This window comes from Perca fluviatilis, chromosome 16, assembly GCF_010015445.1.
Source record: "Perca fluviatilis chromosome 16, GENO_Pfluv_1.0, whole genome shotgun sequence".
Taxonomy (NCBI): Eukaryota; Metazoa; Chordata; class Actinopteri; order Perciformes; family Percidae; genus Perca; species Perca fluviatilis.
The window spans coordinates 10534507-10557592 of NC_053127.1; the positions used below are offsets into that span (position 1 = coordinate 10534507).

General features: G+C 40.5%; 1 protein-coding gene across 2 annotated transcripts; it reads right to left on the bottom strand.

The window, feature by feature from the left end:
* Nucleotides 1–9420: 9420 nt before the first annotated feature.
* Nucleotides 9421–22770, bottom strand: elmod1 (ELMO/CED-12 domain containing 1). 2 transcript variants are annotated; one of them, XM_039778002.1, is made up of 12 exons: nt 22643–22770; nt 22160–22222; nt 18778–18923; nt 18416–18444; nt 18187–18284; nt 17749–17878; nt 17435–17568; nt 17129–17197; nt 16446–16466; nt 15081–15131; nt 13184–13317; nt 9421–11681 (listed from the first exon to the last, which is right to left on the bottom strand). In XM_039778002.1, the coding sequence occupies exons 2-12, from the start codon at nt 22174–22176 to the stop codon at nt 11506–11508; spliced, it is 1005 nt and encodes a 334-aa protein (XP_039633936.1). In that variant the 5' UTR covers nt 22177–22222; nt 22643–22770; the 3' UTR covers nt 9421–11505. The 2 variants fall into 2 exon arrangements, with proteins under 2 accessions (XP_039633936.1, XP_039633937.1); XM_039778003.1 differs by lacking the exon at nt 16446–16466.
* Nucleotides 22771–23086: the final 316 nt, after the last annotated feature.

Consider the following 23086-nt stretch of genomic DNA (forward strand, 5'->3'; position numbering starts at 1 on the left):
ATTATTAACAGGATCATTGGGGATTATGTCCAGTAACTTTAGGGCGTTATTAGTCCTTGTTGAATTGGGATGTCTGAACTCCATGTGACCGTTACAGACCAAAGATGAACAGTAAATTATTGCTACTGATTTCTGCACTGCTAGAGGGGGTATAAGGCGTAATTGGGGAATGAGGAAGAGGTGAGCAGGTGTGAGTTTTTTTTCTCAATAATACTCCATTTGTCTTCCAAATATCCAAAATATAGTATGCCTTCTTCATAATGTATAGTGATGTTATATAGGGCTAAAATCAATATCACAATAAATTGTGACTATTTTCTGACATTTCATCGACTAAATGTGAAAAATTGCACAAGCCCGTGATATGGTCAAATTGCATGATTTGTCCGCCCAACAGTCCAAAACACAGATGTTTTATTTGCAATGATATAAAAAAGAGAAGAGCAGGACAACCTCACATCTGCAAAGGTTGAACCAACAAATAGTGTATTTTCCTTTATAAATTATTACATTTTATTACATCCACCAATTGATTAATCAATGAATTGTTTCAGCACTAGCTGACTAAATTTCTGTGTAGATGTCATTGATTGTTGGATCCTTAGTTTGAAGAAACAGATTTTTTCATTTTTGCGATTTGTCGCCCCTACAGCTTCAGAGTGCAATTTCCATCCTTTTCTTTCGCAAGGTCCAAATTTCCTGTGCTTGTGTTGTAAACATCAGTACAACTCCCGTGCTCGTCGCTCCAGTCCTGGGAGTTCGACTAACTGAGCTAACTAGCTACAGTTAGCAGCAGTTAGCGGTTTGCAGTTAGCACTAACCACTTAAGCAACAAGTAAAGCTTTCTGTCCATCAGGAAACTCCGTAAAGTCACAGAGAGTTGAGGCAGAGCAGCCAGAGGACGTCAGAGGGAAAACCAGAAAACATTTTCCCCATAAAATGATCCAGTTTCACCCAAATCGGTGGCAGTGATGTACAGCGTTACAGCACTTCTCCCGGGAGATTGTCCACGCTCGCCAAAGTTACATAGAGTCCTTCTCACTTCCCTTAAATTGCATCCCCGGCTCCTCCACTTTCCTCCCCTTATCGCATCTTAGTCCGTCCCACCGAGGAAGCATGGGAGAGACAGAGGAAATCATGGGAGGAGAGAGGACATGAGGAAATGTGTTTTTTGAGGGATAACACGTCCTTTTCTCTGAAGCATCACGGCGGAATTAGCAACTCTTTCAGCTGCACAGCTTCAAGGAAGGCTGCTATCGTGTATTCTCACTCATAGCTCCTCAAAGATTCCTCCTCAATGCTCGATCCTCGTTCCTCGGGGTAGGAATAAGAGCTTTGAGGCGGCCTTTACAAAGGTGAGCCAGAACAACTTCCGGTTCAGCCAAGGAACGAGGAGCAAAGAGCTATCAAATAAGGGATGTGAGAAGCAGCCATAGTGTGAGAACAGGCGTTCAGGGTGTGCAGTCAAAATGACTGAGGGATTCTGCCTATTACAAATCAGAGTAGCAAAACTAAAACTATTTTGAAGCTGTTATTTTAAGGTAAAATCATTGCATAATGTTGCTTTAAATGCACAGGATTCATTCCATTCATTTATTAAAAATACTTATTTAATTAGAAGTAAATGTCAGAATGTCTGTTATTGAATGATGAATTCTGTTTATTGTCCATTCTTAAACTCTACTGCCTCATTTTGCTGGGAACGAATTAGAGAACATGGACATGGGACAGAGAATGAACCTGCTGTATTTATAAAATCATGGCACGGCCCCTGACTCTCAGATCAACCCATTTGCACTCGTATATTATTGTATAAATCAGCTGCTGTGCTGGGGGACTCTTTGATATACACACAGCTTGATTCATGAATTTGCTGCCTCGCGCTGCTGTATAACATTATATCTGCATGAGAGCCCTGGAGTGCTTGGAAGCGCTGTTGCCGCCTGTGCCTAATCAATAAGGCAGCGATGATGAATTTAACATAATTAGAGCTGCAAATATGAAATCTGTGGCGGCATTTCCCTGCTTCTTGGCATTAAGTTGATTGTCTTAGAAAACAACAGAATCGATTTTCTTGGGAAAACAAAACACTTAATGGAAAACAAGGCACTTCTCTGCATTCTAAAGAGATTGTTATAAAACAAGCAGATGCGTATGTGCGCATATGTGTTAAATATTGATAGGAAATAGCAGTGTCAAGACAAAAAGTGTGTAAAACTATAAGACTGCAGACTCATATTTCTGACACTCGGTATTATGTGGATGTACTGCAGGTACAGCCGGCTGCTGCAGTCATCTGAAGGTGAAGGAATGAAATTATGTTGCCCACTAGCACCTTCACATGGACGTTTTAAGTTATTGTTGTGCAATGACAGTCTGATAATCTCCCCATGGTGAAATTCCATATTGAACATCTATCCAAGCAGTGACTTTGTTAATGTATTTTTGAGGGTAAAAGGCATCTTTTGTCCCAAGTTTTTCGTCAGTTGTGCAGGACAAAAAAGAGTCAAACTAACAAAGACAGTGATGAGATGTCATCAGTCTGTCTCCCCTACACACATACTACAATTTAAACCTGCAGCAATGTGATCTTTGGCTACTTCCAAATACTTCTATTTTGTTAGCAAACAGTTGTTTATTTACACACCTAGCAGACAGAGCAACATTAGCATTTATTTGGAGTTGTGATTCTAAAAGTCCAATATCCACTATTCATTTTGCTCTGTTTTGGTCTCCACCAGCTGCTGTAAACATATCTGCCTCTTTAGATGCTAAATGCTTCACAATCTTCACCAGCCAGTCGCTCACTGTTAATGTACTGATGCTATGCTGATGTACTGTGGGTTTATCTGAGGTTGTTTGCTGAAAACAGCTGCTGCTGCTGGAAATGACATAGATGAACAATAACAGTTGCGGGTCCTAAAAACCAAGATAATGAGCAAAAAGATGCTGCAGCGACTCAGTTCCTCTCAGATTTACAGAGAATTAGCGTCTTTCAGCTCATTGTTGTCGTTTTCTGGCCCGCAAAACAGGTTTATGGAACATCAACCCATGGATTTGGAACACAATGATCCACCATGGACACTCTCACGTGTTCATCCAACTGAGCAGCAACTTCATCCTTAACAAACAGAAGAACAGTAACACAGGGCACGCTTCGTGTTGCAGTTTGCATTTGTCCTTTGTCAGTTGCAGCAGTTGGCTTTGTATCAGTGATAGCTGCTAGATATCAAAAGCACATACCTCTGCCCTCCCTGTATGTCATTTCATCTGATATATTGCTTCCTGAGTGAAAGGTCACAGGGGAGATGTGGAGAAGCTCTCTGAACTGAAATGTCATCACGCGATGGATCCCCTTTGCCCACACGTTTCACAGGTGTTTAAATTATTCTATAGCTCACACAGAAATGTTACAAATGATTGCAGGAATCATCTTAGTGTGTGTTAACTCATCTCTGTGTCAACCCCCATGAAGTTTTTTTTCTCTTCTTTCTTCTTCTTTTTCAACATTTAGTTTTATTTTATTTTAAGGTACACACATCATTTCCATTTTTAAATTACAGGGCAAAGTCCGGGTAATGAGCTGCCAGAACTTTTTCTGTTATTTTACAGATTTATTTGTTAGAGTGTATTACACCACTTCTAACAAGGCTACCATAAAAAAAGTGTCCATCTGGAACACTGGAATCACACAGTGTGTATTCATGGGAATGATAAAGGTGTAATTTGTCCAAACAGGTGCAAAAAAGCTCGAACCACACACCTGCGGGGCCCTGACATGATCCTTTAAGAGCAGTACTTTGCAACGCCATGCTTTGAGAAGGGGCTATATAAATAAAGTTATTGCTTTATAATGTTACTAGATGTTTCCCCTGCAAACACATTTCTGTTGTCTGAATCAATAAAATGTAGTTTCTGCAGGCAGAAAGCTTAAGAAGTGCTGACTAAAGTGAGGATTGCCAACACTGACATTAATGTGTCAAGCTCTAACAGTTGCCCTGCAGTTTTGACTTAGCTCTCATTACCAAAGTGTTTGTGTGCAGCTGATCTGCACTAATCCACCGCTTTGATGTGATGTGATGTGCATGTATCTCCACTTGCATTATCATTACACACTGCAGCCTCCACTCGCTCTCTGATGTTTGGAAAGAAACTCGTGAATTTGGCAAAACATCCCTCTGACAAGAGTGTCTGTGTATGTGAATTTCTATGCTTGTGAGTTTTAAAATACTTTCATTGACAGGGCTGAAAATGTTCATTATACCCCACAGCAGAAAAATATAACGACATACTGCTGATTTAGCTTTTCTTAGCGCTTTACCAAGTTTGTCCTGAGGATGCAGACAATGTTGAACCAAAAATAATCATGACTCCACACCATCATATGAGAAATAATGTGTGGAAACATTTGGGATTCATTCCCACAGATGGAAAGAAATGTTGATCAGCGTAAGGCTGTTGGCAAACTTATATAAATGCAGCAAGCTCAGTGGTTTCAGATCAAACACATAGTTTGTACGAGGTAAGCAGCAGGGGTAGGGGTGTCACTTTTCCATTAGAGCTATCTTAGAGGAACATGCCGACTTATTGGGACTTTAGCTTATTCACCGTATCCCCCAGAGTTAGATAAGTCCATACATACCCTTCTCATCTCCGTGCGTGTCGTAACTCTGTCTGACAAACATGAGACACAGCCATCTTCTAACCGTATACATAGGGGGAACTATTCTCAGATGCTACTAGGGCGGAGTGAGTATTACTCCAACTCTGAGCGAACTTCAGGCAAACTCTCTGCTCCTCAGCAAGGGGCTTCTCAGGTGCTGCGAGCAAATCCCTCCGCCCAGGTAGCAGAAGTAGCAGTGCTTCGCCTTCTGAGAATATAGTTCCCAGTATGTACAGTATACGGTTAGAAGATGGCTGTGACTATACAAATCAAAACATGTAAATAGGAAAATGTTGGCGCTGTTTTGTCACTTATTGGGAGCAGTAGGCTAGATGGAGCCGGTTACCTCCAGGATCTGTGCTAAGCTAGGCTAGCGGTGGGTGCATCAGACAGAGGAGATGAGAAGGGTATGTATGGACTTATCTAACTCTGGGGGATACGGTTAATAAGTTGGCATGTTCCTTTAAAGATGAACTAAAGTTGAAAAGTAAAAAAAAGTGAATTTCTACAACCTGGCCGAACTTGTTCTTATGTATTGCTAACTAACTAACTTAAAGTATTAAAGATTTATTAACCACGAATAAAGCCACTGTGTATAAATTACTTTGTAACAGTGTCTTATTGAATAAAAAAATAAATAAAAAAAATAAACCTGATTTATTAGAAAGTTGTCCTCCTCCATTTAATGTCAGTAAATTAAATCTTGCTTAACTACAACAACATCATCATCAAATACCAACACAGGAACACCTCAACAATCCTCCCCGCGCCATGTTTGTTTGGTTGTTTGTATGTTTCAGGAGATAATGTAACTCACGCTGTACATGATAACGTTTGTTTTGTATATGTCATCAATTACAGAATGATTGGAGATGGGGAGGAGTCAGCGTATGTGTTCATGGAGGCTTTTAATATTTGATTTTTTTTAATCTTTTAACATTTTTTTATTTTATTTGTTTATACTTTTGATTCAACATTTCAAACCCAATATACGGTATTTTTGTTCACTCACCACTTTCAATTTATATCTCATGCTGTATGATGTGTGAGCTTACTGCCCTCTGCTGCTCGTCCATAACTTCATCATTTTGACTTTAGAGCACATTAGAAACCAAAATACTGTGTGTGGTAAATAATAAATAAATAAATAGGAAAGTTCTTTTTGTGTGTGGGAGATGTGACATTTAGGAAAAGAACAGACAAAGACGCTGAGGGGAACTGCAGAATTGGGTTGATTTACTGTAGTGCTACACAAAGTAGTGTGATTCGTAGTTAATAAAGAAATGTCAAATTGGTTTTTTTGTCTTTTTGGCTGGCTGCTTATTGACTGAAGGTAAAAGATGTCACAGCAAGGGTGAAATACTGTATAACTATGTTCATTTGCTTACTTACTTAAGTACACATTTAAGGTACTCATACTCTACTTGAGTATTTCCATTTTATGTGTACTTTATACTTTTACTTCTCTGCATTAAAATATTATTCTTTTTACTCCACTACATTTATTTCACAAGTATAGGCTAGTTCATTTTCAGGTTAAGATTTGAAATACAAAACATTTGATACACTTATATATAATAAGTCATATTAAATTTATTGTTATTGTTATTATTTTATAATAATGTATACTATAATAACATAGGCCTACTATAATAGTAATGTACAACTCGTTGCAGTGGCCGGGGATTCGACTCCAACCTGCGGCCCTTTGCTGTATATCGTTCCCTCTCTCTCCCCTTTCATGTCTTCAGCTGTCCCATAAAAATAAAGGCCTAAAATGCCCATAAAATAATCTTAAAAAAAAAGAAAGAAATGCAACATTTCTGCATTGTGTCTAAAAACCACTAGACCTCTAATATATTTTGATAAATTGTGTAGGCCTACTTACATTATCCCAAATGTTTCCAACAACGTTCAAAGACAGGAATTACATCTGGTTGCCAGTCAATGGTATCATATCCCCTTTGCGTATCTGTAATTTGCATTTGTCTGCTTTTTCAGTGTCAATTCAGTGTTTTTACCGGTTTAAATCAACCGAGATGCGTTTTGGAGAGGCGTAGACCTCTGCGGATAATTCAGCTCCTGGTAAAAACCTCCTGAACTATAAACACTTAAAGCAACACCAAAGCACTTTTCCTCTTCAGTCCCCCTACAGATTGGAAGCGGAATGGTCCATTACCTGTGTGGTTATAGCCGATAGAGGGCCGCAAAGCGATTGCAGAAGTGCCGTTCACCCTGTTACGAGTTGATGAACCACTGAAACGATTTTGGAAACAGTATTTTAAGGTACAAAAGAATCTTTGGTGTTGCTTTAAGGAATTGTAACTGGGAGAAGTTGGCGGCAACGGTGGTGAAGACAACAAGTCCTCCAAACCATATGACAGTACAGATTGTTTATTCCTACCCTGTAATACCAACCATAGGAGCGTTACATAAATTAGCGTCCCTAACGGTGGCAGGAAATATGACCCACATGACAATTTCTGTCTTCATATCTATAGTTCCACATTGCCAGACCTTCCTCCACGGGGGTTTGGAGGAAGGTCTGGCAAGTCCACACAGCATTCCAGGATGGGAGACAAACGTGCTCTTGTTTATTGGCATTTCTTTAAACCAATCACAATTGTGCGCTACGCGCCGCACGGAGCAACGGCGCCGCTGCAAAATAGCCTCGGGAAGGAACTTGTTTTGGTGCAACGTGTACGTTCAAAGGTTGTTTTAGTCATGCAACAGAAAACTCAGATTGGACAGATAGTCTAGCTAGCTGTCTGGATTTACCCTGCAGAGATCTGAGGAGCAGTTAACCTTAGTCTTCAGAGATCCACCGGAGTTTAAAATTCCAACACCTTACCCATCTGGCCAAAATGAAAGACATCCGGCGGAATTTCCGGCGGCACCTGAACAATCCCGGAAGTGGAACGTCGTGGATTTGTTATTCTTTTGATCGAAAGACCCCTAGCAGTAGGAAATTACGCATTGTGTGTTTATATTTAAATTATCTGAATATTTCAGGTGTAGCCAAACTATTTAAAAATGAATAGTCAATTGTAGTTTTTACTGACATTTAGTCTTTATTGTGGTCTCAAAAAGTACAGCACAGACAAATGAAGCACACAATTACAATATATATTAGTACTCCAGGCTTTACTGAAGAATGCAGAATGCTGTATCAGTGACAATGAAAATACCATCATGCAGATTGTGGTCTTTTAGGCAGTTTTAAAGCAGAATATACAGCAGCGTGTACCTAACTTCATCTACAGTATTGTATACTCCTAATACCACAAATGACTGGTTTATTATCATAAAGGAAACTGCATGTTTATGTTTACAGTAGTGCAAAGCTGACCATAGCAACGCAAAGCAAAACACAAAATGCAAGCAGGAGATGAAACCAGCACCGACACTCACTGAAGTAAACAGCTGCATAATACTGACAAAAAAAGCATCGACGTTCACTTCATTGGGACAGAGATATTCAATACTATTAAAACACAATCAGTAGTGCAAGCATGGCAGTCAAATAATATCCTACATTTGTAAGAGCTGTCAGCATCCCACATGATGTGAATGCTCATGAAGGTTAAATACAGTGGTCAAGAAAACACAGCTGTGAAGAAGTACACATGTGTCAGATTATTTATTCTTTTATACTTTCAATGAAAAGTCAAAAATATGACTCAGAGCTGAGAAACAATGAAACTGATGCTCCACAGACAATCAATTGGATGGTGATTGTTTTTTTTGTTGAGTGCACTGCAGCGGTTCCAAACTGGGGGTCTGGACACCTAAAAGAAGTGCCAAGTCAAATCTAAGGACACTCCTGAAAAAAGATCTCTAATCTTAGTGGGGCTTTCTGGGTAAAATAAAGAAATACAATTTAAAGATGCGTGCAGTCCGGGAGCTGACAGTGACATCTGGGAATACCACGTTAATAAAAAGTCTTCCTGCGTTGACTGGCCGGTCAACGCCTCCATCTTTAGCATTTTTACATTTTCACTGCCAGCTCTCCACTGTTAGTATGAATCACCTAATTCATTCCCTGTGGAGCAGCTCTACATGTATAGTCTTATTTAGCTGGTTGTTGCAGATGCTTGTTAAAGCTGTATAGCATTTTTTAAGAACACTGATCTCTGAAATTGTTGCTAAGTTACACTTTACTACGTTACTGAACACAAAAGAGATCATCATGGAGAAGAGGTAAGACCACTAAACATTAAACCCTATTTTCCACCAGGCTCGTCGACCCCCGCGAGCAATCGCTGCCATTTAACCCAATACTTGATATTCCACCAGCTGCGCCACGGTGCGTCCCAGAAGCGTGTGTGAAGAGGCTCTCCGCTCTGCTAAAGATACGAGCCAGGTCTATTTTCACGCGAGCCGCGGGCCGTTCGGACAACCGGGCAGGAAGTGAAACAGCGAGAGCATCCAGTCGGTTTACTAAAAGACAATATCGTTTATGTCTCCTCTACAACACCACGGACGACAACAGATTCAACTTGGAGGTTGAAAAACATAATAGACATCACAGATCCTTTCTATAAGGACAACACCAGAAAAGAGAAGGTAAAGGTACTTTATTGTCACATACACATAGCAAAAATCATTCTCTGCATTTAACCCATCCCTCAAAGGATCAGTGGGCAGCCATTTACAGCGCCCAACTCCAGATCTGGGCCAGTGCCTTGATCAAGGGCACTGACTGGAGAACCTAGTACATGGTTTTTGATGGTGGGGGAAAGCGGAGCACCCGGAGGAATCTCACACAAACATGGGGAGAACATATAGACTCCACACAGAAAGGCCCGGAACGACCTGGATTCGAACCCAAAACCTTCCTGCTGTGAGGCCACAGTGCTAACCATTGGGCCACCATGCTGCAAGAAGGCACAGAGTGTAACTGTAGGAGTGCCTGGAGTGGAAGGTAGATACTAGCTTAATAAACACCTGATTGTTCTGTAAAGTACTTGTAGAGACAATGAGATCTGTGAGTCGGGAAGCAAGACGCTCCGCTTCAGAGACGCTCCCGGCGTGGTATGGCACGTGGCGGAGGACGGAACAAAACCGGAACGCAGCAAAGACGTGCCCAGTGGAAAATCGGAGTAAGACTACATTCTTTATAAACTGCTTCCTGTAACATCCCTGGTGTCTTTGGCTTTACTGAAAGGGACAAACAAGTTTTCACTTCCTTAAAGTAATTCAGCAGGTTTCCCCCCAAAAATGTGGACATTGTAAAATGCAGCACAGCAACTTTCCATTTGACATGAATGCTACATGCAGCATAGCTATAGCTGCAGCTATGACTTGATTAGAATTCCAGCTCTGAGTTAGAAAATAAAACGAATACTTAGGCACGCACGGTGCAAATCAATACAGTTAAAGTAAATGTGCAGTGAAATGAATGTAAATTATTGCTTTGGCTGATACAACAGTGGACACAGTGTCACATTCAATCAATTAAAATAGTCAAACAATCGTGAACGTGAGCATGTGAGGAACATTCATAACAGAATATCTGCATGGGGTCAAAGCAAAGGCAAAAAATGTTTGCAAACCTGTAAAAACAAAGTTCATGAAATATTTTTAAAATGCGTTTCCTAGGGCGCCTGAGTAGCTCACCTGTTAGAGCGTGTGCCCATATACAGAGACTCAGTCCCCGACGCAGCGGTCACGGGTTCGACTCTGACCTGCAGACCTTTGCTGCTCGTCATTCCCCCTAAGGTGTCCTATCACAAATAAAGGCCTAAAATGCTCCCAAAAAAATCATCTTTGAAAGCGTAAATATGTGCGAGGAAATAAAAAAAGGTTATTAATTGCAAGAGGTGAAGCTCTTTTAGTATCCAAACTGGGAACTGTGCTGCCTAATGCTGCACATTGAATATGTGTAGCTTTTAAAATATTTATGAACATCATTTAGCAGGTTTACAAAACGTACATTTGAGCTCACAAGAAACAAACTACGGCTGTGATTGTAAGTTCTCCACATTCGATATTTTGGCAAGGACAAGTCTTAATGTCACGTTGACATAAAGAGTACAGTACAATGTCTATCGATTAGCTAATACAGACAAAGCTAAGAGATGAACTGGCCATATTGTTTAATTGATTGAATCAGCACCAGCAACATTTCTTTTATGCTTCATTTAAACTTACATTATATATCTTATAGCTCTTCATATTTAATACAAAATATTAGTTTTGACACATTTGACCTCAGGTCTGAAAGCCAGACTAGCTAATTGCCAAAATATATAATGAACTGATGAGCACTACGTTGCAATCTAAAAAAAGGGATTTTTATTATTATTTTTTTGGCTGAACATTTTGGTTTGTTATGAGAATAAGCACAGGGTCCATGACTGAGCTGTATCAGCTGTGATACAATCGTCATAAATAATTAAAGCAACAGATAATGATGAGTTGTGTGGTGCACCCTCCTCAAGCACATCTACAATCGCTATGGTCATCTCTGATGCTGGTGGTGTACCGCTGCAGTGCAGAGGGCGTAGAGGCAGTGTGTGTGTGTGTGTGTGTGTGTGTGTGTGTGTGTGTGTGTGTGTGTGTGTGTGTGTGTGTGTGTGTGTGTGTGTGTGTGTGTGTGTGTAGTGGTTGAGTGAGCTTTTGGCAGTGACGCGACATGATGTTAGCTGAGACGAGATGGACTGAGCAGAGAAGGAACAGAGCCTCCCCCCAGATGTGTCCAGCTGTTTGAGGGACCATGTATGTTAAGTGTAAAGGGTGCTCTGATGTTTTTTTTGTTGGCCTACCGGATATCCAGGGGAGACCTCTGTGGGGGTATGAAGGGTTCAGTGGGGAGGGTCACAGGTCAGGGGATTGTGTGTTTACAGGTTGACCAGGTGGAGGTGGGAGGCGGAGAAGTGGGGGCACAGAGCCATGTCCGGGTTCTTCAGCTGGCGCAGGATCCTCCGGTGGAACTTGGAGCGGACCCGGTTGAACTCCATTATGTCGCTGGGATCCTCCTCGATCCAGAAACGGTGGAACTCCTGCATCAGGTAACCTGCCGTGAAGAAGAGGGGAAAAAAAATGATTCTTCATGTGTGAGTATATAATCAATATTTTTAGCCTCAGCTCTATGGAGCTTCATAGCGTCCTTCATTGGTTTGGTTTTCAGGACCATAGTTTTACCGGTTTTGGTTTCTTCTGACAAAGATAGCAACTAGCTAACTTCTCTCAACAAAACAGAGGAAAAACAAACTTCACTTAAATCAAAAACTCACCAGCTGTCACACTGGGTTTCAGTGGTGAAATGTAACTAAGGACATTTACTCAACTGCTAGACTTAAGTACAAATTTTGAGGAAATGTAGTATTTTTTTACTCCACTGCATTTAATTACTTTATTAATTCACTTTATATTCATAATAAAAGATATTATCAACAAATGAATGATTACTTATTATTATAGGTTAAGATAAAACTTCTGTGTTGGTGGCAATTCACCCAACAGATAAAGTAGTTAAAATGAGCTCCACCTACCAGTTTCAACAAATAAAGTGATGGACACATTAATTCATCAAGGATTGTAATCCAATAATATACTCTAATGAGTATTTTTGGTACTTTAGGTATATTTTGATGTTAATAATACTGTTGTACTTTTACTTAAAGCTTTAGTGCGTATGTTTTTGATATTAATGAACGTCCGTTGTATTCAAGCCATTGCCAAATGAGTTACTACAAAGCTAATTAAGACTATCAGCTCCACACAACTCTCTCTGGATTTCACAGTATGGCTATGTTCAGAAGACTGTGGCGTCCGGTGACTTTCCTGCGCAGAAACTCGAGTGAAAATAAATACCTCTTCTGAAGAGTCCATCATGTTTTTAATCCTCAATGTGTCCTTCTTGGCTACTAGCAACTGCGTGGAGGAGGGGGGTGGGGGCGCCGATAGTGTTGTTGTCATTACTTAGAATTCCTCATAGGGGAGACAGAAACTACGAACTATAGCTTTAACTCAAAATTTGATTGCAGGACTTTCACTTGTAACAGAGTATTTCTACACTGTGGTATTGCGACTTTTACTTAAGTAAAGGATCTGAGTACTTCTTCCATCTCTGCTTGGTTTTAACTGATATTTCTTATTGAAAGATAATAGCTATTGACAATTTGGATTTAGTGTCAAGTCAATTTCAGCTTTTAATCTTTTGTAAGTCAGCAGGCAGTGTTTTAGTGTTAAAATGTGCTATATGGTGGCCGGTTAGCTCTGTTGGTAGAGGTTTATTCCTCGACGCAGGTCCAGGGTTTGAATCCAACCTGTGACAGTTTTCCTGCATGTCTTCCCTCCTCTCTCTCAGCTTTCCTATCTAATAAAGGCAGAAATGCCACCCCCCCCCCCAAAAAAAAATATATGCTTTATGTCAAAATCTTACATAAAGCACCGTTATTACTTTAAAGGTGAAAAAATAATGGTGAACCAAAACAGGCCAACATATAAAGTATAAGCACAAAAACAACATCTAGATTAATATCTGATTTTGCAGGACCAAGCAACTGAACTCACAGAAGGTCTGCTGGAAGTGCAGCAGGCTTGGCATCTCTGGGGCCACGTTGTACAGATGGGTCTTCAGAGCTCCAGTCACCAGCAGAGAGTAGGCCAGGTCTGTGATGTTGATGCCCACAATGGCAAAGGAATATCTGGAAGGAGGTCATACAAAATGATGTTAGTTTGTAGGAAGTTTTTGTATGTTTGATGGTTCAACTAGGGAAGTGTGGGTGATGTGGTTTTTGAACAGAGTTTAACGGACTTCATTTCCCATAAGCCCTTGACATTCACTGGAGACCATCATTAGAGCTAAAAAGTTGGAAATATGACTTAAGAAGCGGGTGTTTGGTGGACATTATTGATATGGACGAAACCAAACCTCAGATTTACATGGGAGCTGTAGTTTCTTTGTATGTTGACAAATGAATCGGTGTTAAAATAGCAATACCTGTAGTGGATGCCAATTTTGTCTCAAGTAAATCCCAGGAACATGTTTATTTATTTCAGAAAGAACAATAAAAGAAATGCTCAATGAGGGAGTCACCATTCTTTTCCCTGTTAAAGGTGTTTTTTTGGTGGGGGGGGGGAGTTTATCTTTATCCAAATCGATGGTCTAAGGATAGAGGGTATGCTTGTAAAAAACCCTGAGGCAAATTTGTGACTTGAGTTAGTGGGGGTCGGCAACCTTTTTAATATGAAGTGCCATTTTAAAATGTTTTTGTTAATAAGTGTGCCATATCAGCATTAAGCCTGCCATCATATAGCGAGCCCGCTCAGGCAGTGTTTTTTTTTTTTTCCTTTGTGCCGCATTCTGCGCAGAAGGCAAGTAGGAGTACTAGCCAATCAGAGGCAGAGTAAGGCGGGTTTTTGCGGAATGCGGATGGGAAAAAGTCAATGGCTGTGAAAGAGGTTATTTGGCATTTAGATTGGAACATTTCCAAAAAACACTATCAATGGTGCCTAAGGTTGCTGACCCCTGAGCTAGTGGAACAGAGAAGTGTCAAAGTTTCCTGTAAAACGTGAAAAAAACTACTACTAAAAACATCTCACATCTAAACAAAATATATAAGAATTATAAATATTTCTATTGACATTTAGCATCAAAAGGAAAAATACTCAACACCCTTTACCGCCCAGCTTTCACAAAATACCCAGGGTCCACATGAGGTGAGTGATAGGGTGGATGTGAGAGGAGGACGCAGTATACCAATCATGAACTATCCCTTTAGTACAGACACTGTCACAGTAAATGACTGAAGAAGAATGAGATATACTTTATGAATCCCACAAGGGGAAATCTAATTTAAATATTTTCACTCTGTTGTTATATACTGTATATTCACACACACACACACACACACGTACAGACAGGACTTTTTATCATACAGAGCGAGGGGACTGCCTCAAAGGAGGGCACCTCTGCGCTTTGGTGCCTTGTTCAAGGGCACCTCGGCATTGCCCAGGAGGTGAACTGGCACCTCTCCAGTTACCAGTCCACGCTCTGCACTCGGTCCGTGCTGGGATTTGAACCTGCAATCCTCCGGTTTCTAAGCCAAGTCCCCACAGACCGAGCTACTGCCGCCCCGGGGCCTGTGGTAAACAGCTTACTGCTCTGCTGGAGTTCCCTCACAATACTGTGTAGGATTTGTAGGAGGATTTTGTGTGACTGTGTGTGTTTTTAGAGTCAGTCCTTGGTGCTTATCGGAGCTGATGCAGACTGGAGGCAGGAGGACACACACAGCTAAAACACTTCCTGCATATACACACTCCATGGCCACATCACAGACCCCGTCCACTACTAAAACTGCTCTGTATTGAGGCCAAAAGTTGCACAGCTCCAGCAGCAGTAGCCCACTTCTGCCTCCTCCACACACACTCATGCATGCCATCATACAGCACATGTGCAGACACTTACCCAATAGCTTTGTCTAGGTTCTTCTGTTCCCATTCAGGCTTGTTTATCTCACTGTGAAGGACACAACACTTGAGTCATGTGCTGTCTACATATGAAACAATACGGAGTGCACCACAAAACCTTCTGAGATAAACATTTTATGAGCTTGGTTCCTAAACTGTTGCATTTCTTGTGGAAACAGCATATCACGGCAAGGCTGTAACACTGGAACAGATTGTTCATATTGTGGCAAACCAGGGGAAATGGGTCAGCCAGTCCAGCACAGGGCATGGGTACATAGGTTCAGACTGGGGGAAGTGATTGAAGGAGTCTATCTGCCTGTGCAGGTGCTGCAGCTACTTGGCACCTGGCACTGGTCACACCTGCAGCCCATCAGGTAATCAGAGGGAGGTGTTAAGAGAGCCAGCCTAAGGCTGCAGGGGGAGAGGAGACAGTGAGCAACAAAGGCCCAGAGGAGCAACATGTTGGGAGCTGATGGTCAATGAGGAAATTGGCCAGGAAAAGACTAACCTCTCCCTCTGCTTAAATCCTCCCAGGACTACACCTTTTAAAGGCTGACCGACCCCAGATGGGAAGAAACCAAATCTGCAGTTTGTACCATTACCTTTTTTTTTTTTTCGAGCTGCTTCATTAAAGAACACTTTCTGTTTAAGCCGACTGTCTCTGTTTCCTATGTTCATTGTGAATCTGGCGTTCACGTCCGCTGGGTTGCCACAATATACAAAGGTATAGGTATACAAATGTAAACTCATACATGTCACTTAGTTTCTTTACATGGTTTTGGAATATTCTGCAATGGCCTTTTGATTTTTTTTTGTCTGCATATGGTCAACATTATAGATTTACAGTTAAGTAGTGTTGAAGTCAAGTCCTCAAATAGGGGTCTCTATTGTGACTATTATTGCCACTGTTCATCACACCCCCAACCGGCACCGTCAGACACCGCCTACCAAGAGCCTGGGTCTGTCTGAGGTTTCTCCCTTAAAGGGAGTTTTTCTCACCACCAAGGTTTCTTCCTGAGAGGGATTTTTTTCTTCGCCAATGTTTCACTGAATGCTTGCTCTTGGGGGAATTACTGAAATTGTTGGGTCTTTGTAAATGATAGTGTGGTCTAGACCTACTCTATCTGTAAAGTGTCTTGAGATAACTCTTGTTATGATTTGATACTATAAATAAAATTGAGTTGAATTAATTAAAAACATTTTTACATAATCTGTCTGCGTGGGGGCCTGCGTTGATGATGAGATGACAAAGTACAAATAAGGTATACATAAATGGTGCTTAGTGCAGCTTTAAATGCATGAAATATCAGCCCAAAAAAGAAGCTATGAATTCAGTGAAAAGAATGAAAGTGAAATCAAGTACCTTGGATTTCTGTGTGTGCTCCTACAACAGTGCATGTGAGAGTCAGAGAAGGAGGCATGGGTGGAAAGGTGGAAGTGGAGAAGAAAAAGAAAGCAAATCTTCATTTGTGAAATGAGACAGCCCATTTAGATGTCGATGACAAACAATACAAGCAGCAGCAGCAGTCAATAAAAGAAGACACAGTGAATGACATCAAGCTGTAGGAATGAATGACTGAGTGCAGTTTAAAGTTAAAGAGACACACCACATGTCAGGTAGAAAGATTTTAAAGCTGCATTAATTGATGTTGAACATTGAGTGGCTTCCAATCTGCTTTATTATTGGACATTATAGATTCTGGTGATCATCACTAATTTGATCAGGATCGCTAACATTTCCATGATTTTATGGCTGAGCTATTGAGCTCTTCTGATGTTAAGTTATTTTTTGCTGTACAGTTTCTATGAACCTCCTGCCATACACACATGTACATGTACATGTTTGACAGTCTCGGTTTCTTACCAAGTAGCTTTACATCTGCTAAAAGCTCACATTTCCTCAGTTTTGGATCCCTACTACCGTGTTGTTGCTGTTCTCCTGAGAATAGACCGGTCAACCAGACAGACTTTCTACCAAATCACTCGGTGTATTCCTTCAATTTGATCCTGCTTTGGGTAAAAGTTGAGAAAAAGGGAGCTGCTAACTTGTGCTTTGGTTGCAGGGAGTCGTGGAGCATCTGCAGAGCAGTGGCCTTGTCATGTTCTGCGAAATACCTGCAGAGAAACGAGAGATGATTCACAAAAAGGGAATTTAAGAATATGTGGATGATTCATTTTCTAGTATTACATTTCTGAAGTTCATGAGTAGCTATTGTCTCACAGCACTTTTTTTGTCAGGTCTTGTGTATGTAAAAGTCCAAATGCAACCACTAAGATGTATTATAGCCTTATCCCATTAAAGTGTAACATGTTCTTGGATTATGATCAGTGTTTTACAGAAACAGAGCTCACAGCAGGTTGTGCAGGCCCAGCAGGCCCATGCCTCTGAAATCAGTCTTGGGATCGCTGCCTTGGAAACCAATCTCACACCACTGTTTAGAGATGCGTCCAGTGAGAGGTGTGTCAGGACGCAGCTCCTTCCACAGCTGCAACACAAACACACACACACACACACACACACGACAGCTTAGTAAAGTTAAATAACAAGTGATTACAATTGTAAGCTATGAATGAGGCTTTATGTTACAATGATCGAAATACAATGTCAATCTTACCATTATACTGTACAAATATTAAATATATATTCCGGTTAGGATTATTTATACCTTCATCAGCATGTCCTCGTGCTCTGGGTTTTCACAGTCGTACGGCTCCTTGCGCAGCTTCTCCACCTCCGCCACCAGGCTCCTGTAGCCCACAATCTGCAGCAGGCTGGCCTGGAGAGAGATGCCCAACCTGGGAGACACACAGAGAAGAGGAAGGGCTGTTTGTATGAGGAATTTCAGATAAATTATTGTACAAGCACAGTATTATGTTCGGAGCCACTCAAAAGCTCAGTTTGAGCAGGTTGGGGTTCAGTGCCTTGCTCAAGAGCAGGTCAGTAATGATAGCCGAATAAAGACGAACGTGTTATTTGTTCACTGTCCACAGCTGCACTGACGTTCAGTTAGTCTGAGGATTCAAAGTGTTGATCTACTTTACCACAACACCCTAACGTAAGTGATAAAGTCACCGTGAGGTGATAATGTAATGCAGTGTCTCACTGTGGGTTGGTGTCAGGGTTAATCTTCTTCAACGCCATGATGTCTTCAATGGTTTTCTCCACTTTATCAGGATGGATGCTGAGGGCAGACTGCAGCAGCTGGAGAGGGCGAGAGCAGAAAACACAGAGAGATGGCAGAAACAAAAAGGGACAGCAGGAGGAGGAGAACGTGGGAATAGATATAAACAGATTAAAGCTAGAAAACTCAGCGACACACCATAGCCCCGTACCTCATTTTTGGAGAACCTCAGAGACGATTCTGGAAGGAAATGGTTGCAAAGTGTAAGACAACAGTGACATTAAATTATTATTACTTTTAGTAGCTTCAAAAATATATATTTTGAATATGGTTCAAGGCAGAAATGAACATTTACATATTGAGTTTAAATTGTGAAAACTACTATTGGTCTGAAGTATCTCCCTATCATGTATCTTTATTTTAATTTCCAATGTTCCATTTAAAGCCAGAAAAATAAATATGAACAATATATAATTAAATAGGCTACACATACAAATAAAAGGGTTATTTTTTGCAAAAACAGATATATCAGTTTATATTTATTTTCCTAAATCAGGCAGTGTGTGGGCCTACCTATCTTCAGGGTCCTGCGGGCTCCATGCTTGTTGTTGTAGCAGATTCGCTGTAGCTCGCAGTTCCCCGTAAACTTTCTGGCTACAAACTTCAGGCCCCGCCACAGACATTTACAGTAGAGGAACACAAAGAACTGGGTCACCACTCTGGAGAGGAGAAGACAGGAGGGATATGTACTTTAGTATCGATCAAGATTGTGACCCTTTATTGCAAAATAAAAGGTATGTTTTATTCTTCAGAGCTTTGCAGCTTAGTATATTGGAGGATATATAGTCAAAATCCCATAGTTTTACAAAATAATTGGGCAAATGGGCTAAATAAGAGAAAAAAAGAGGAGCAGGGAGGAAGATATAAAGCAAACAGTCAGAAAACGGTGGTGTACTTCTTGTCAACCAGGTTAGACTTGCAGCAGATCAAAGTGTGCTATTTTTACAGCTGACACTGAGAATGAAAATGGAGATGTGTGTCTTGGGAAATGCATAGCGACCAATTAAGAAACTGTGGAGACTAAATCATTTCCAGCCTCCAACTGCTTCACTCTGCACTGAACAGGAAAGGAAGAAGGAAGAAACTCATGTCGTGTTATTGTAATTTAAAACCTTCTATTATCTGATTTCATGATCCTGAAACACACATTTAGAACCCACATGTTGAGTTATTTTAACAGGGCTAACACTGGCAACGAAGCTGAGAAAATACATCAGCATAACCTAAAACACATGCAAGGCCTTACTTCCCTCTTTGTTTGTTTTTGTGGAAAAGAGTTTAAAACGTTTTTAGGCCGAAATAAATCCTCCTGATGCTGACAGATCACAGCATAACATGATCTGCCATGTCAACATAAAACGAAGGCAAATACAATCCTGACAGAGTAATTCCTCCTGCTAGTCCTGTGGATGAGACTGGCATGTTAAACGCTGTCATTTTCTTCACCTTCAAGGAATTGCGCACCGAGAACAGGTGATGGTGGGTCGATTGATACAAAGGAAATGTGACACTGAACCTCATTTTAAAAGGGGCACTCCATCAATTCTACACATACAGTAAAAGTCAGTTTACTAGCCCGTGAAAACACTGATAATAAGTGCGTCCAAATACACACACTGCAATATTTGCGTGTAGTCAAGCAGACAAGTAGACGTATTTCGAATAATAATATGCTAACTATCTGCATCTGACTAACTCTACTTTAATTACCTATGTAAAATGATCATTACTGATTAAGAAGAAACTTAAGAATGGTATTGCCCCTGCCTCTTGTTCAGAACATGGCCAACACCTTATAAAGGCAACAATGATGTATAGATCATTGATTGAATCATTGATCATTGTATAGATCAGGTGCCTGTGCAGCACCTAACGCCGACTGCTCCACCCAGTTTGCATGAGAACGGGATTTGATTTCCTCCGTAACTAGAACAGACTAGGAAAATGTTTGGAAATCTGCAATTAAGTCCTTTAAATGTATAAGACATTTTGGTGCAGAGCTTATATCACTCCAACAAGTCTTGAGGACAAATATTCTGACCAATGTTGGCATTGTTGTGATAGCAGGGGTTTCTTTTTGTTGCATCTATTTTGGCAGTATTTGTGTGAATGACTGGATGGCCTCATTATTTTAAGCGTGTCCCAGTGAGCTCTGCAGACCTTCACATGCTTGAGGTCTTAACTGGCACTTGGGGATTGTGGCAATTACCAGAAATACACAAGTACAAGCAATAAATACTGTAAAAACAATCGTGTGGGTACTGGGATGGAGCCCCAAATTGTTCTGTGGGTCTGGAGGAGCTCAGAAAATGTCAGTTTGGACCTGAAGACAAATTAAAAACAGTCTGCGTTACAAACAGGAAATGTGTAGTTCCAAAGACGTGGATGTCTACCAAAAAGGAAGTCTGCAACACAAATATGCTGTTGGTTGCATCCTAGTTTGACCCAAAACTAGGAACTAAAAGTCGGTATATCTACACTTCTGCTGCTTAGAGTTTTTTGTCTTTTCACTGAATGGAAGTGCGACACTAAATCACTGGAGTACTACTCCTTTAATCCTTCTTAATACTCTGATCAGCCAAAACCAATAAAAGGTGGAATGTGAATCTACATCAGTAAACTATTATCACGTTCATTTTAGCACATTAGTATAATTACTGTAAACAAACTGTGGACGCCATCAGTAAAACATATTTGGCAGCCTCTGCTGGGCTCCACTGTTGATTGGAAGTAATTAAAGCTAAATATCTTTGAGACCAAAACAAAAGGAGTAAAACGTTTTATTATCCTAAGTAGAGGGCAGGAAACAACAGGATTTATGGGAAATGCGGTCTGAATTGGAAGCATTGTGTGAGAAACCTATTCATTTATTAGTACTGTCGTCATTTGTCAGGGATGATTTTACAATAAAATAAATGATTTTTCAATATGTTGATGTGTGAAAATCGATAGTAATTGTAAGTGTATGTGTGTTGACTTCTGTCAAAAGGGTCAAAACTAAACATGGAGAAGCAGTGTTCGGTTTTTTTGCACCAACTATCTGGAACAAACTCCCAGAAAAAGTCTCAGGTTGTTAAAATCAAAGTGTAAAACTTCTTCTGTTTACCAAAGCCTTTAATTCAATCAAATAGGTTTAACTATTAATTCATTGCACTGCATGAACGCAGTGCTGTAACTTTTATTCTCTGTTTATTCCATTTTAATTTTCTATTTTCCTTTTTTAAATCCTATTAGTATGTTTCTTTTAAATCTATATATCTTAGTGCCTTTTTTTGTCCTATGTACAGCATTTTGAACTTTCTTGTTGTTGAAATGTGCTAATTTGCCTAGGAGCAAAACACACTTGAGAATATCAGTAATGTAATGTATACATATCTATGTACTAATGTGGATTTACTAAAGATTAAAATTCTTACAAATATACCATGACTACTGTCATTACAATTTTGTATAACCCATAACAAGGTTAATTAAAAACGATATTGCCTATATGTTAAACCTTTAACTGCACTATTTTGGATTGATAATATAGTTTGTGATTTATCAATATAATGACTTTATCATAAAATATATAAATACGTAAGGAAATACACCGAACGCAACAGATCTATTAATAGAGACACCACTTGGTTACATGTGCTCCATAATTAAGAGGCCTCCTTTATAAACGACCCACTCAAACCAGTTTAGCAGTCGCTTACTGGCCACACAATATCATAATCGATTGGTCTTAAAATGGGAGAACTGGGAATACATAGTCTACAGTATTCGGTATAAACAAGTCATTACAGTAGATCGAAGATAAAAAAGGACAGGCTCAGAATGAATTCCTTCATGTTCTGACAAATAAAATGTAAATTTGCCCTGCATCATTTGCAATAATGGAGTCTCTTACCTCAGAAAATGCTTCATATTGGCCGCTCAGGTGTCTTCGGTTCTGTTTGTGTTGATTGATAACCTGAAAACAGAAAACAGACGAGATGACGGTAGTCTTCTCTGGATGAGGCCGACAGAAGTGGTCAGCTCAGGTCCGCGGCTCCGGAGCTGTCCGCGGTGCTGAAGAATGAACGCGCATGTAATCTGCAGCTTTTACCCATGGTGCCCCCGGTATGCAGCATTTATGTTAGGCTACAATCGGTGCAATGAAAAACAAAGAAACTCTGGAAGCTATTTTGGCTATTTCATCCTTTAGAGAATCTGAGAATCCTAATCCAGTAAAAACGTCCCTATTAATGCTCGATCGTCTCCGGTCTGATTAGCAACCCAGAGCACAAACACTGTGCATAATCCGTAGCAACAGACGACGCTTGTAACGTCGGCTGTGCAGGCAGTACAAGCAGCAAAATCCATGCAATAATAGACAACATTTTCCTCTTACCGATTTCTAATAATAAAAATAACAAGCGAAACAAAGCTGGGGATGCGGTGTTTGTTCCTCTTCACTCGGCTACAGTCGTCTGCTTTTCCTCCATGATGACAGTCACTGACTGGAGGAGGTTGGACTCTAAAAGCTACAGCACAGCAATGCAGTGCAGAACACAAAGGGTCAACACTATCAATCACTAATCAATGAATACATCATTTGTTTCCCACCTTATTCAGATGCTGGTATAATGTTTAGATTTTGCATTAGGGACCCTAAATAATAATATATTTATGCATAATTGCATGCATTTAAGGGCACTTTGTTGACACTCCTGTTATCTGCAGTGACTTCAAATGACAAACTAAACAGAGGAATAGTGTCTCGCTCAACACTGCTGGCTGTTAGTGGGAATGGGACCTGTTTGTGCAGTCTGCAGGGGCGCCACCAGGAGTTCCT

Bases quoted from the DNA above. Each gene is read 5' to 3' on its own strand.
- elmod1 (XM_039778002.1), bottom strand. The intron at 18,285-18,415 runs GTACGGGGCTAT...CGCCCTCTCCAG, and splicing joins TGAGGTTCTCCAAAAATGAG to CTGCTGCAGTCTGCCCTCAG. The intron at 13,318-15,080 runs GTAAGTGTCTGC...ACCTCCTTCCAG, and splicing joins AACCTAGACAAAGCTATTGG to ATATTCCTTTGCCATTGTGG.